This window comes from Dreissena polymorpha, chromosome 2 (genome assembly GCF_020536995.1).
Source record: "Dreissena polymorpha isolate Duluth1 chromosome 2, UMN_Dpol_1.0, whole genome shotgun sequence".
Lineage (NCBI taxonomy): Eukaryota > Metazoa > Mollusca > Bivalvia > Myida > Dreissenidae > Dreissena > Dreissena polymorpha.
Window position 1 is genome coordinate 125,806,781 of NC_068356.1, and position 14,949 is coordinate 125,821,729.

General features: G+C 34.4%; 2 protein-coding genes across 4 annotated transcripts in view; one reads left to right on the forward strand and one right to left on the reverse strand.

Moving 5' to 3' along the window:
• The window catches only part of LOC127868892 (IQ domain-containing protein E-like), a 56,699-nt gene extending 45,010 nt beyond the window's left edge, over nucleotides 1-11,689 (reverse strand). For all 3 annotated transcript variants that reach the window (XM_052411033.1, XM_052411034.1, XM_052411032.1), the window contains exons 1-4: nucleotides 11,352-11,689; nucleotides 5,119-5,172; nucleotides 4,546-4,600; nucleotides 797-841 (exon numbers count right to left, since the gene is read on the reverse strand). In XM_052411033.1, the coding sequence (XP_052266993.1) occupies nucleotides 797-841; nucleotides 4,546-4,600; nucleotides 5,119-5,172; nucleotides 11,352-11,369 (172 nt within the window). In that variant the 5' untranslated portion in view covers nucleotides 11,370-11,689. The remainder of the gene's footprint in view (nucleotides 1-796; nucleotides 842-4,545; nucleotides 4,601-5,118; nucleotides 5,173-11,351) is intronic.
• Nucleotides 11,690-11,854: 165 nt separating this feature from the next.
• Nucleotides 11,855-14,949, forward strand: part of LOC127868893 (sorting nexin-8-like) — a 34,526-nt gene continuing 31,431 nt past the window's right edge. Inside the window, exons 1-2 of the mRNA XM_052411035.1 lie at nucleotides 11,855-11,916; nucleotides 12,034-12,158. Of these exons, the coding sequence (XP_052266995.1) occupies nucleotides 11,895-11,916; nucleotides 12,034-12,158 (147 nt within the window). The 5' untranslated portion in view covers nucleotides 11,855-11,894. The remainder of the gene's footprint in view (nucleotides 11,917-12,033; nucleotides 12,159-14,949) is intronic.

Here is a 14,949-nt window from a genome sequence, read left to right on the forward strand (position 1 = left end):
CATTGTGACCTCGACCTTTGACTTAGTGACCTGAAAATCAATAGGGGTCATCTGCCAGTCATGATCAACGTACCTATGAAGTGTCATGATCCTAGGCGTAAGCATTCTTGAGTTATCCGGAAACCATTTTACTGTTTTGAGTCACTGTGACCTTGACCTCTGACCTAGTGAACTGAAAATCAATAGGGGTCGTCTGCCAGTCATGATCAATGTTCCTCCTATGAAGTTTCATGATCCTAGGTGTAAGCATTCTTGAGTTATCATCCGGAAACCATTTTACTGTTTCGAGTCACTGTGACCTTGACCTTTGACCTAGTGACCTGAAAATCAATAGGGGTCATCTGCCAGTCATGATCAATGTACCTATAAAGTTTCATGATCCTAGGCCTAAGCATTCTTGAGTTATCGTCCGGAAACCATTTTACTATTTCGAGTCACTGTGACCATGACCTTTGACCTGGTGACCTGAAAATCAATAGAGGTCATCTGCAAGTCATGATCAATGTACCTATGAAGTTTTATGATCCTAGACCTAAGCATTCTTGAGTTATCATACGGAAAGCATTTTACTATTTCATGTCACTGTGACCTTGACCTTTGACCTAGTGGTTGAATATCAATAGGGGTCATCTGACAGTCATGATCAATGTACCTATGAAGTTTGATGATCCTAGGCCTAAGCATTCTTTAGTTATCATCCCGAAACCATCTGGTAGACTGACCGACAGACCCCCTAAACAATATACCCCCTCTTCTTCGAAGGGGGGGCATAAATATAAACTGAATGGAGCTGTACCTGGTCTTCTAGGGGTAGATCTTGGCTTCCTGTCAGTGGCAGAGGCTGAAATATTGATAGACCATGTTGATATAATTCTTAAAACAAACATGAATATTAAAGCATTCAGACTATAGCAGGCTGCACAGGCTAATATGGGAATACATTTTGCACTTTAATGGAATTTTTCATTAAAATAAGTCCAAACCAAAATCGAGTGTAGGCAGAAAGTGTCATTCCAGATAAGCCTGTGCAGACTGCACGGGCTCATTAGGGACAATATAGTTTACTGAACACATGGATTATGCACTTTTTTCAGGCTTAATTTAAGGATACAAGAGGGAACCATAACCATTGATTAAAGCTCCCAGTTAACTTAAAGTACCACTTACTAAGCATAATTCATGCAGAATGAACACAGGGTGTCTTAAAAGGAAATAATCTCCAACCAGTGTAAATAAAAAAAAAAAAGCAGTCAATGAAGATAAGAGCAGGAATCAATCAATTATTAATGAATTTCACAGTCTTCTTGGAATCAAAATGTTTGCAACTTCTTGATCAGTCTGCATAACAGGTTTTTTTTCCCCACTTTTTGGGAATATAGCCCATGGCCTTGGATTTGGGAATTTTATCGGTACTAAAAGTCCACAGATAAGGGAAATACTTAATTTGATATAACTCTTTATAATCATTTAAATTAAAACAAGGGCTGTTTGTAAAACATGCATGCCCCCCATATGGGCTGTCCATTGTAGTGGCAGCCATTGTGTGAGCACGATTTTTGTCACTGTGACCTTGACCTTTGACCTAGTGACCTGAAAATCAATAGGGGTCATCTGCGAGTCACGATCAATGAACCTATGAAGTGTCATGATCCTAGGCAAAAGCGTTCTTGAGTTATCATCCGAAAATCATTTTACTATTTCGGGTCACCGTGACCTTGACCTTTGACCTTGTGACCTCAAAAATCAATAGGGGTCATCTGCGAGTCATGATCAATCTACCTATGAAGTTTCATGATCCTAGGCAAAAGCGTTCTTGAGTTATCATCCGAAAACCATTTTACTATTCCAGGTCACCATGACCTTGACCTTTGACCTAGTGACCTCAAAATTGATAGGGGTCATCTGCGAGTCATGATCAATCTACCCATGAAGTTTCATGATTCTAGGCGTATGCGTTCTTGAGTTATCATCCGGAAACCATTTTACTATTTCGGGTCACCGTGACCTTGACCTTTGACCTAGTGACCTCAAAATTAATAGGGGTCATCTGCGAGTCATGATCAATCTACCCATGAAGTTTCATGATCCTAGGCCTATGCGTTCTTGAGTTATCATCCGGAAACCATTTTACTATTTCGGGTCACCGTGACCTTGACCTTTGACCTAGTGACCTCAAAATCAATAGGGGTCATCTGCGAGTCATGATCAATCTACCCATGAAGTTTCATGATCCTAAGCGTATGCGTTCTTGAGTTATCATCCAAAAACCATTTTACTATTTCGGGTCACTGTGACCTTGACCTTTGACCTAGTGACCTCAAAATCAATAGGGGTCATCTGCAAGTCATGATCAATCTACCTATGAAGTTTCATGATCCTAGGCGTATGCGTTCTTGAGTTATCATACGACAACCACCTGGTGGACGGACCGACCCACCGACCGACCGACCTACCGACCGACATGAGCAAAGCAATATACCCCCTCTTCTTCGAAGGGGGGCATAATAACAAAATCATATAATACTTTGTTTGAGGTAATTGAATTAAAATTGAGATAAAATATACATTAGACACTCTTTTTTTTTGTAAATTGGGATTTTTTTGCCACATTTTGGGAAAAAAGTAGACTTTTGGGGATTGGGAACATAGCCAAATTTCGGCTATAAAATCGGGCCAAAAAAAAACCTGGCATAAGGAACATTCAGAATGAGAACTCAGAAGTAAGTGTCTATGTTGATAAACAATATCAAATGATTATATATAAAACTACAATGTGTCACACACACGGATAACCCACAACATAGTTTTGCATAAAATATTTGAAGTTCAAATATCTTTCTATATCTTCACACAGTTGGTTATTCAGACTGCTTAATTATGTGCAAAAGAAAAGAAAAACATGACAACGGTCTATGATTAAGGCTTGATTCCTTCCTTCATGATCATCAACATTTGAAGGTCATTCAGCTATGAAAGTTTGAGTGAGAGTCATCCCGCCATTTTGGTGTTGTTTTTTTTTCGTTTTAAATTTGGGGCCCCATTCCCAATTGAAAAAGTATATATTTTTCCCAAAATGGACCTTAAAATTCCCAATTGGTTTCAAAAAAAGTTTTTGTTCCCTCAACATTTAGTTCCCATCCCGCTCTATAAGTTGCAACTTAGTAAATTTTATATTGAATATACGTCTCAATTTTGAAGCATTTGTTAGCAAAATAACAACAAAACTTATTTCACAATTTTAGTTAAAACACCGAGTTTTTTCCTGATCCAAACGGACTGGGCCCCATTCCCCCCACCCCAAAAAAAACACCCAAAATTTCTTCCTTTATAATCATCTTCACATTAAGCTCATTCAGCTGCAAAACTTTGAGTGAGATACACTCAGCTGATAGGGAGGAATTAGAAACACAAGCTGAAGGAAGTACAAATGGACATTCAGACAAATGCAATTCTTAATTCCTACCACTTTGTGGGGGAATAAAATGATAAACTGGCAGATATATTGAATAAGGGTCTTGCTTACATCCTGAACTGAAATAGAAACATCTGACAAAATGATGAAAATGATCATAAGTAATATGATATCTTAACTGTACATGCACTAAATAAAACAATGCTGATACATGATAAAACTTCTGAAATAAACATTAAGCTTAGTATAAAATGAAGAAAAAGGAAAATATTTATTCAAGTTAAACAAATAACAAATTACAAATAGTCTGTTAAAATTCGACCAGAAACCAAAACAAATGAATGAAGAGCAAAGCATACAATCCCCAAATTTGACCAAATATTTGACTCAAATTTCATTTCATTGGTTCTCATAACATGAACTGCCAACACAGTCTCTACGCTCTATAGTCTACAACATAGAGGTGAATTTGAATCTACCGGTATATCTTTAGGAAAACTACGCTTTATGCATATGTAAAAAGTGTTGCCCCAGCTTTGCCTGGGCAGTCTGCACAGGCGCATCAAGGACAATGTTTTCACCGAACATAGATTTTTGTTAAGAAGACAGTAACATTAAACACATTCCATTAAAGCAGAGAGTGCCATCCCCAATAAGCCTGAAGACTGTAAATGCTAATCCGGGATGAATTATGCATTATGCAAAGCTAAATTGACTTTTTGTTTATAAAGAGTGGGTCAACAGGTTGGAAAAGTTTCACGACTATTTTTAAATATAATTTGATATATCATGCATTTTATTTATATATTTTTGTTTGATTCTTTGCAAAGTCTTCTTTCTATTTACTAACATTTGACAATTGATGTCATGGTGTCCTTTCAAGAAAGAAAGATTTCCAAAATATGTCTAAATAACATGATAAGTGTATACATGCAGGGGATTTTTTTAAGTTTCTCTTGGCCCATTCACCAATAAAATATTTTTGTTGGTCAATCACATTTCTCAGTTGTAGTTTTTCTCTGGAGGTTCTGGGAAGGGAAGCAAACCATAATTTATTTGAGTGATGGCACTATCATTTATAAATAGCGTTCAATTATGATATACATGTATTTAAGATATAAATTGTCACTTACATGGACGACGAGATTTTTTCTTCGTAGGTGATTTTGGAACACTATTCCTTCCGATCTAAAAAATTAAATAGCAAAATAGATATAATATACTGCATAATAATATTTGAAAATAAATGAACATACTAGCGATCAACATATTTTAAGAAAACCAAATTAATGTCACTTTGCTTGCTTTTAAATATTCTATTCCACAAGCACTTAATATTTAGTTTTTTTTAATATATATTTTTATAATCTCTTTCCACACAAAATTATTCTTTGTCTGACCCAGTTTTAAAGAAAGAAAAAGTTAAGTGTTTCACTGAAAACGATTTTAATTTTAAGAAAGACATTAAATTATTAATGATTAATTGCCCTTAGTGCCCATGAAGTACATAATGTTTTGCAAGCTATTTAAAAACCAATCTACTCACAAAACATCCCACGTATATAAAGTATATGAATAATATTATAAACTCGTTTAATTTTGGTTGGTAAGATGACCATAGAAAATCATTTCTTCAAAGTATTTTTTCGAGTGTTTATGGATTGCTATTTTAACTTGCAGCTCAGAGGTCCATTCAATATGCTTACCAGTGTGTCTGCATTTTCAAGGTCTGTAGACTTGAGGTCATCAGAATCGTGAGACTGCAACAAAATCTAATTTAATTTTAATCAAGTTTCTTCAGGGATTTCAATTAAAGAAGAACCTTGTCAATTCAAAGCATTTTGTTATTTGTCACTTTTGACTTGACACCATATGATCTGCCTTGCATCATTTTGGTGAAAATGTTAACAAGAAACTGACACAAACATGTACTTCATATTACACAAATATACAAATTGTTGATCTTTTTCTTAGGTAATACATGACGTATACTATTAACAATGGATGAGGTCCATGAATCAGTCTCTTTTTCAGGTAGATTTTGAAGAGACTGACGCATGGACATTTATACAAAGCAACATTTGTAAAGCCATTTACAAATATTCAAAAATCAAAATATGTAGAATTTTAAACTGAAAATTTCATTTGACTCTTGCAAATTTAAAGCAAAGGGCCATTTGACTCATAGTTTTAAAAAAATATTGAAATCTCTGTTCCTTAAATAACATTTCAGTTACAAAAATATTAAAAATATAAAATGTTAAACCAACCCAACCTTGGTGAATTCATGTGCAGTAATTGAAATAGCTGTATAGCTGAGCAAATCAAGGCCTTTTCCGCCCTATGCCATGGGTCCAAATTTCGACCCCATTCCCAATGCAAATCTGGTTGTTTTTTTCCCAATTGAAAAAAAAATTCCCAATTCCAAAAAAAATAAATAATTTAAACCTTTAAATATATAAGTTAACCTGATCCAGTGTAGAAAAAAGAAAAATATTCCATACTTAAATTTTCTGTTGCCTTGAATTTTTTTAAACAAGAGATTTGTTCGTCAGAAACACAATGCCCCCTATTGCGCTGCTTTGAAATAAAAATAAATTTCTTTGGGTTTTTTACCTTTGACCTTGAAGGATGACCTTGACATTGAACTTCCACCACTCAAAATGTGCAGCTTCATGAGATACACATGCATGCCAAATATCAAGTTGCTATTCTCAATATTGAAAAAGTTATGGCCAATGTTAAAGTTTTCGGACGGACAGACGCCATATATTTGACATTTGACCTTGAAGGATGACCTTGACCTTCACCTTTTACCACTCAAAATGTTCAGCTCCATGAGATACACATGCATGCCAAATATCAAGTTGCTATCTTCAATAGTGAAAAGGTTATGGCCAATGTTAAAGTTTTTGGACGGACGGACAGACGCCATATACAGTACAGCTCACGCAAAACCAACAAAATCCGCGGCTACGCCGCGGACACACTCTTTTGTTTTCGAAATTACTCCGCATCCACAACGAGTATTCCCTCGGCATCATGCCGAGGCACTCCGCGATAATTCGCGGAGTTACGCCGCGTCTGTTCCTGCCTCGGCATCGATCCGCGGCATCACGCCGCGTCTTTACACGCGGCGGTTCGCCGAAAAAAATACAAATATGTGTTATATACTATAACACATGTTAAATATTTTTTACATAAACGATTATTAAAAACAGATACAAATAATACGTTGATATATTTACTTCTGCGTGATTGTGTAAACCTTTGGTCAGCTTCTCTGCATACGGAACTTCATACATAATGATTTTGTAGGTCATTATAACCATATCAATGAACCTTTCACAGTTTAATCCCGAACATGATCTCGGAAACAAGATTTGCTTTAAACATCGAAAATAACATATTGAGTATCATAAGATTTGCGTAAATACATATGAGAACCAAACAACTATACACATAGAAAGCAAATATATATAATGTTGACAATTTTAATAAAAACTTATATTCGTTTATATTTAAAAATGATTACTTTCACTTCGTCCCGATTTTCAGAAATGGCCATGTACATGTTGCATCTAAATATAAATTTAATAAACGAAATTATCGGGCAATATATTGAAACATTAAACTACCAAAATAATATTTTGCGACGCAAAACAGTATCATTATTGTGACAATTAAATACACTTGAAAATCTGCTGTTCTCATAGAAATTGCGCGAAAATAAAGATGACTTGTGTAATATCACGTTATCTGCCTGGAAAGCGTGAGCATTTTCATTGTAATTTTAATAAATCTGTGCAAATATTACGAGGATATAACAAGTAATACAAGCGTATGCGAATGTAAAAGGAAATGCAGTGAGAACCCCGCCTTAAAATATCGAATTTTATACTGAAACATTAGGCGGTTAATCTTTTGATTTGTTGGCATTTTTTGTACTGAAACATTAGGCGGTTAATCTTTTGATTTGTCGGCATTTTGTTTCATTTCAGACTCCATGCAGTTTTCAGATCATAATCTCAGTGCTTTATTACCCGAACTCGTTAGTTTCTGGACACGTGTGCTACTGAAAATAACCACCGGTTATGGCCCAAACAAGCACAAAGTGTCTAGTCCCCCGTGTGTTTTATCCCTAAATGTTAGATAAGCACGTGCACTATTAATTATTATGTTGGTCAGTACAAAAGGCCTTCTGAAAACCGCCGACTGCGTCTTTGTTTTATTGCTCAATCAAGCACCGATAATCCAATATCCCGTGTATTACAAATTAGATAAGCACGTGTCGTCTGTCAAAACCATGATTTATCAGTAAACATATTGAAGTAATTCTCGTATATGATCTCGGAAACGGGGCATTTACCTTTACGATATTTTTTTTCATAAAATTTGCTTAAAACAAATGAGAACCAATCAAACATACACAGACAAAACAAAATATAACTAATTATGACAAATTAAATGGTAAAAAAACGTTGGTTTATTTTCGAAAAATCGCTTTTCCTTTCTCCCAATTTTCAGAAAATGACTTATACATGTTGCATAAAATCTAAATATAGATGTCGCTGTTTATTGGTCGTTGTGAAAGAATATTAACTTTAAACCGCACTTTGTGTGCAATCAGATACAATACAGTAATAGTTGCAATATTGAACGAACTTTAATATGAAAATGATACAGCGTTTTTGACTTTTATTTTATTCAGGAAAATGTCAAAATCATTTGCGAGATACCCCGGTACTCAAATGGAAATTCACTACGAATTTTTACAATGTTGTCTGCGCTACGTAGTTTTGTGTATCAATAAATTCACCCACGCCTATTTTCGCGCGCTTTTTGTTTAAGATAAACACTGGACATGAAAATATCATGGGCATATACATGTATTTATTTGTGTTACCCTTGTCCCGATTGGACACCTATTTCATCAAATCTTTATTAGAAACATATGCCGAAATTCATTTGATATTTTAGGAAAATGTTGGATGTCTGTGTTGATGAGTTTTCTTGAGCACTTTTCTCGTCAGTATTAATCAGAATTTGCATTTTAAAATGGAATACACGGGATTAGCGGGGAATGGATAGAGACGGGAAAATTCACATGTATGTGGTAATCGATAATGACAGTCATAAACGCATGTATCGGGGAAACGATAGACTCGGGATTATACGCATCTATCAGGGAAAGGGTTAAGAAACAGTTAATAAAGATAATTTGGACAGATGATGCAAAACCTTATTGTCAATGTATTATGTAGTGAATTGTTTCGCAACGTAGTAACGCTCCATGTAATAAATTTTATGATGCGAAACTCGGAGTCCATTTCTATCCGAGGTACATGTACATTGTAAATTATAATTAATACGATTGTCCGCCGAATGACTCGACATCATCAACAAATTACTCGGCATCATTCCGAGGCGAGTCGCGGAGACGAGATGCGGAGTGCCTCGGCGGACAGACGCGGCTACTCGGCGACCAGATAGTCGATTCCGAGTCGACTCCGCGAACACAAGATGGCGTCTGACTCCGCGGATCGCGAAATATGTTTGTTTTGCGTGAGCTGTACTGTATTAGACATTTGACCTTGAAGGATGACCTTGACCTTCACCTTTCACCACTCAAAATGTGCAGCTACATAAGATGCACATGCATGCCAAATATCAAGTTGCTATCTTCAATATTGAAAAAGTTATGGCCAATGTTAAAGTTTTCAAACGGACAGACGCCATATATTTGACATTTGACCTTGAAGGATGACCTTGACCTTCACCTTTCACCACTCAAAATGTTCAGTTCCATGAGATACACATGCATGCAAAATATCAAGTTGCTATCTTCAATAGTGAAAAAGTTATGGCAAATGTTATTTTTTTTTCGGACGGACGGACAGACTGACCGACATACTGACTGACGGACAGTTCAACTGCTATATGCCACCCTACCGGGGGCATAAAAACAGTAAAATATATTAAATTGATTATTTAAGACTTTCCTTATTTTCCCCAAAATACGGCGTTTCGTTTGATTTTTTTTCTCCTCAAAATGGGAAGGCCCTTTCCCCAAAATCAGATAAAAAACCCTGCACTTATCACACTGTTCATATCATTTTGTAAAATTTAAATCAAATGTTATCAAAATAGTCGTTATTAACCAGTAAACGGCTTCTTTGAAATATAAGAAATTCTATTTACATGCGATTATTTTTTCCAACTGAGCCAGTTTTGAGATAAATTTTTTTCCCAAAATGGGGTTTTCACGACACGAAAATTATCAAAATTCCAGTGTGGCGTTTTCTCAAAATGGAGCGGAAAAGGCCTGAAATCTGACTTCCCTAATTATTACTTTTGAGCAAGAGAAATGTTAAGATTCCGTCAAATCAGAGCAATTACTTAGCAAAGATCATAAAATTTATGCAAAAAAATCTTGAATAAAAGATGGGCTACACATAATTTTTCTTAGAAATATATGCTAAAAGCATGAATTCTGTGATGATATAATGCCTATGTTAAATTCAGACAAGTAACTTTGTAAAACCAACTTCCTGCAAACTCTTCCTTAAGAATTGTTTTAAGTCCAATACTCATACATGTATTAATGAACAGATATATAATTTAATATAAACTTCATCATCAGTGTTGTTTTTTTCCTTCTTAACCAAGTACCTGTAAAAGGTACTTTAAAGTTAAAGTAAAGGTGCGGTTTATGGTCTGCTTTGATAACGTATGCATCTTCAGCCGACTTGGACATTAACCCTCTTGACTTTACCAATTTGCAGTTCAAAAATTCCAAATAGGAAGGAAAATTTTGTCAGTGTTTATTGCAAAAGTGCATTATCTGCAAAAGAAAGCTGAAATGTATACATGTATCAGGGCTCAGCTGTAAGGGAAACGTGGGGGATAACTTATCCCTGGACATAATAATAACTTTTTCCTCTAATTACATGAAGGAGAAATTACTTCTACTCTGTTTGATGATTTACTTTGAGCCACACATTGATTGATCATATATAAATTACCAGTAAATTCAGTAAAATACAATAATACCACAACATTAACACTTCAGTGTTTTTTTTAATATGTTTTAATGTTTTCCCAAATGTGAGTTGTTTTTTATTTATGATGATGAGCGTGGTGTTATGTGAGGTAAAAAATAAGTGACAAATTAAGTGAAGAGTTGATTAAATGCTTAAAAGAAAAGTTAATATAATGTTATCATATAATTATGCTGAAATACACTTACTAGCTAATTTCAAATGCACATAGAGTTTCTATTAAAATGAGGGATGAGGTCTACTACAGTATGGTGATTAAAAGAAAAAGAAAACCCAGAACACGAAGTAAGCCTACGATTACCAGAACCAAGCTGGCTCAACAACACAACCCAAGGTAATCTGGGCGCGTGTGAAGCTTGTGATCAAGAGGGTAAGGTTAGGAACTTAAAAACATCAGGGTAATTTAATGATCTCTATTTAGTTTCAACATTGTTTCATCTTGACCAATTTTTATTTCTGTCAGATTTAACCAGAAGTCTCTTTTACCTTCCCTTGTCTAAATTTAACCTGGTTTTGGTATCATATTTGAAATACAACAAGCTATATGTATTCACTAATCAAGAATAAATTGCCCAGTTAGAATTTAGACATGTCTGTTCTCTTTAAACTACTAATTGAATTCCACAACAATGGGCCCTAATTATTCGTTGCCATTTAAGCATCAGAGACATGTTTTTACCATAATATCACCAGTTGCCCAACGTAAGTGCAAACAACACGATTTATATCAATAACGGGTCTGCAGTATCTTTAAAAAATATATGAAAAAAACACTCACAACTGGATTGCAAAAGCAATATTCAGTAACAAAAACCTACATGTAGTGATGTACTGCATATACGTTCACAATTAGAATATGTATATCAAAGTTTTATTACTTTCTCTTTGCCTGGCATTACTTCCAAACTTTTCCGTCAAAGGCAACTTTTCATTCCGTATCACTGAAGAGACGACATTCGGTGCTTATTTCACCTGCAAGATGGCCTTTGCACATTTATCCCATGTACCCAAATGATCTCAAGTTTGGACTTGACCTCAATTTACAAGTTACTGGTTTTATACAGTCTTTACGAGAATGCGTTAGTTAATATCAAATCGAAGTAAAGTATTGAATATAAGAGTTAGGACAACAAGTGATTTTTCACAATTGCATATAACATGTGCTATCGATTTGAAATAATCACCATCACCGATGTAAACAAATAGCAACCATGAAAATAACAATAATCTCTAAAAAATATAAAAGGTTTCTAATCATAAGAAGATTATAATTAAAAATGTTGTTAGTTTTGTTTTCAATGAATTTTATAGATATAATTTTGGTGTATTATCAAATGTCAGCCAATGCCAACTGTGTTGTTTTTTTCTTTTCATAGAGAGTAACGAGATGGGTGGATGTCACATGATCACATGAACTCAAAATGGCGGCCGACTTAACTTTCGGTAAGCTTATTTATGTGAGTTTATCTCATTATCACTAATTAAAGGACATTTCGTTTTTTTGATTCATGTTATATTTTCATGAACGACATACAAATATACCCCTTTATTCCGCTACAGGGTCGGTCCCCCCGTTCTACAGAGAAATTTATGAAATCGTGTGCCCCAATCAAGAACAAGTTGATCAGGACATGTTTGTTGCAATCCTTGTTAAATCGAGTCTGCCGAGGTCAACTATTATCCAGGTAAGCACATTACACTATAGCAAATAAATAGAGACTTAAATGAAAAATATGTTCAATACGAACGTTGATTGTTATTGTTTACATTTCGATATTTCCGCGCATGCGCATTGACTGGAGGGCAAAAACACTGGTTACAGTAACGTAAAGCATGTATAAAGGGCTTTTGTTTCGTCAATATTTTGATAACAAATGCGAAATAAAAATGAATATCTTAAAAAAAATAGTGCTAATATATTATATTTAGTACCAATAAATGTATATTCACATATATATATATCGATCCCTCTTCATAAAAACAATGTAGTTATAAGCATCAGAGTAAACGTGGTGGGAATACTAAATACTGACAATCCCACAAAACAAAACAATGAAATTGCCTTATTGTTTCTGATAGTAAGACTTTAATAAATGATATTGCAACAATAATAAAACACTTATTAATTTGATAATAATTATTAGTGGTATGGATAGTTTTTTTTTTCATCAGCTTGTAAGAGGTGCATTTAATCAATTATCAAACAAAGCCAAAAACGGAATACATTAAAATTTTAAATGTTATGGTTAACGGTATATACTTTTCCAATCAATAAATTTTCGTTTCGTTAACATTGAATGCCAATGTTAATAAATTTTATCATACAAACGCGGAAAAAACCCTGCATATTATGCAAAGTGCATAATTAGTGATAATTTAAAGTCTAGCATTCTATTATTAACACATTATAAATTTCATTTCTTTAACGCAAGTATTTTTTACCATATTGTGATAGCTTCTTTTCATGATGGTATTGTGTACACTGAAGTAACGTAAAATCTTTACACGTACTAGCGAAGTTTACATTTGCCGGATCCCTTAATTACGTAGCAGTAATACTGCACAATATGTTAAAATTATATTTATTGAACACTGTATTATAATGATTCAATTAACTGGCTAATATAATGCACTTGTTCCTGTTAATCCATTTTTGACAGATTTCGTCATTTTGTAATGTTGAAATATTTTGTTGAAGCAACTTTTCTTTTTTGCTTTAAAATTTGGCTTTAATGATTTCTCAAAATGCCAAGAGATGTCATGGAGGTATCATGAATTGTGTTTAATGAACAGACAATCGTCTGCAACATGTGGTTTATGGCATGGACCCAATGTGCCTTGGTTTATGACACCCTGTTGTCTTTGTCTGGACGGTCTCCGATCATAACGAGAAAATCGATTTGTGATGAACAAAGATGCAATTTAACACCTATGCTGCAACACAGAGTGTCAAAACTGGTGTCTCAATTAAATAAATCAATTACATCAATCGATAAAATTTATTTAATGTGTAACAAGGTTAGTTTTTTTTAGACATATAAAGGTTACTACATGCATATGTTGCTAAGATAAAATCTATCTATTTGTTGTTTGTCTTTATCCTCAATTGTTTTCGTTTATTAAATCTATTTTATTCTGAAAGAATTACAATTTCTGAGACTTGTTTTAACTTCAAATGGTCGCAAAGAAGTGCAAGTAGAGAAATTTTGTGGCAACCATATACCGTACTTGCTCTTAAATGGATTTCCACTCCCGAGTTCGTTTGAAGTAAAAACAAATAATAACAATATTATTCAAAAATAAAGATCCTTGCATGCTTATGTCTTTTCAGACATAATAAGTAAAATTATATGTGATATTATGCATGATTATCAACAAAAACGTTGATTTTGTCAAGGCAGTGCTATGAGATAGATATTGAGATAGACCTTCTGTATATGCGCGTTTTGCCCTCCAGTAGAAAATCGGGTCATTTAGCAGGTGCGCGTGACGTCACTCGTCAACGTTCGTATATAGGGGTGCCGGTAAAATCGTACCTAAGCACGGTAGTCAACTGGCGTATTTTTTGGTCAACTGGCACAAGTTTACTGGTCAACTCGCACTTTGTGTATTCAACTCTCATCTCCCCAAAAAATATTCATTAATGGATATAGGATATAATGTGATGATTTATTGAAAAGCATAAATCATAGAGATGATGTATTTTTTTAAATTTTCTGAATGTACAGTTGTCACAATTAACTCGTCTTTTACACTTGGTTTTCACGGATAATATGTCTGTGTGTAAGATATGTGAAAGGTGTTATATACAAAGACAGTTAATTAAAATTGCCAATGATTAATAAATTAAAGTTCATTGGTAAGTTAATTAATCAGTTTTACTTTAATGTTTGTCATAACACTGGTAATGCCTAATGGCAGGTTTTTTTCCCTTCTTTGTGACCCGCCGAAAAAACGGCCTTTTCCCCTCAGACTTTTTTCCCCTCAGCTGGTTAATTTTCCCCAAGATTTCATGCCCACCCCCCCCCCAAAAAAAAAAATAAATATTATTTTGTTTAACCTTTAAATATTATATGTTAACCTGATCCAGTGTAGAAAATAGAAAAATATTGCATAATTACATGTAAATTATCTGTTGCCTTGAATTTGTTTTAAAAAAAGTAAAATACATTAAATTGATTATTTAAGACTTTGCTTATTTTCCCCAAAAGCCGGCGTTTTGCAAGATTTTTCCCCCAACATCCGGTGTTTCATGTGATTTTCTTCCACTCAAAAAAGGCCAGGCCCTTTTCCCAAAATCAGATAAAAAACCCTGAATGGTGTTAAAGGTGTTGTATACTATGCAAGATTCAATTAAAGTTCATTTATCTTGTAATTAATCAGTTTTTAACTCTGCTGTTTTCGGAGAAAACCCAAGGTATTGTCAGAGCCAGCTCGCTGTCTGACGTCCACTGTCCGCATCGTGCTTAAACCTTA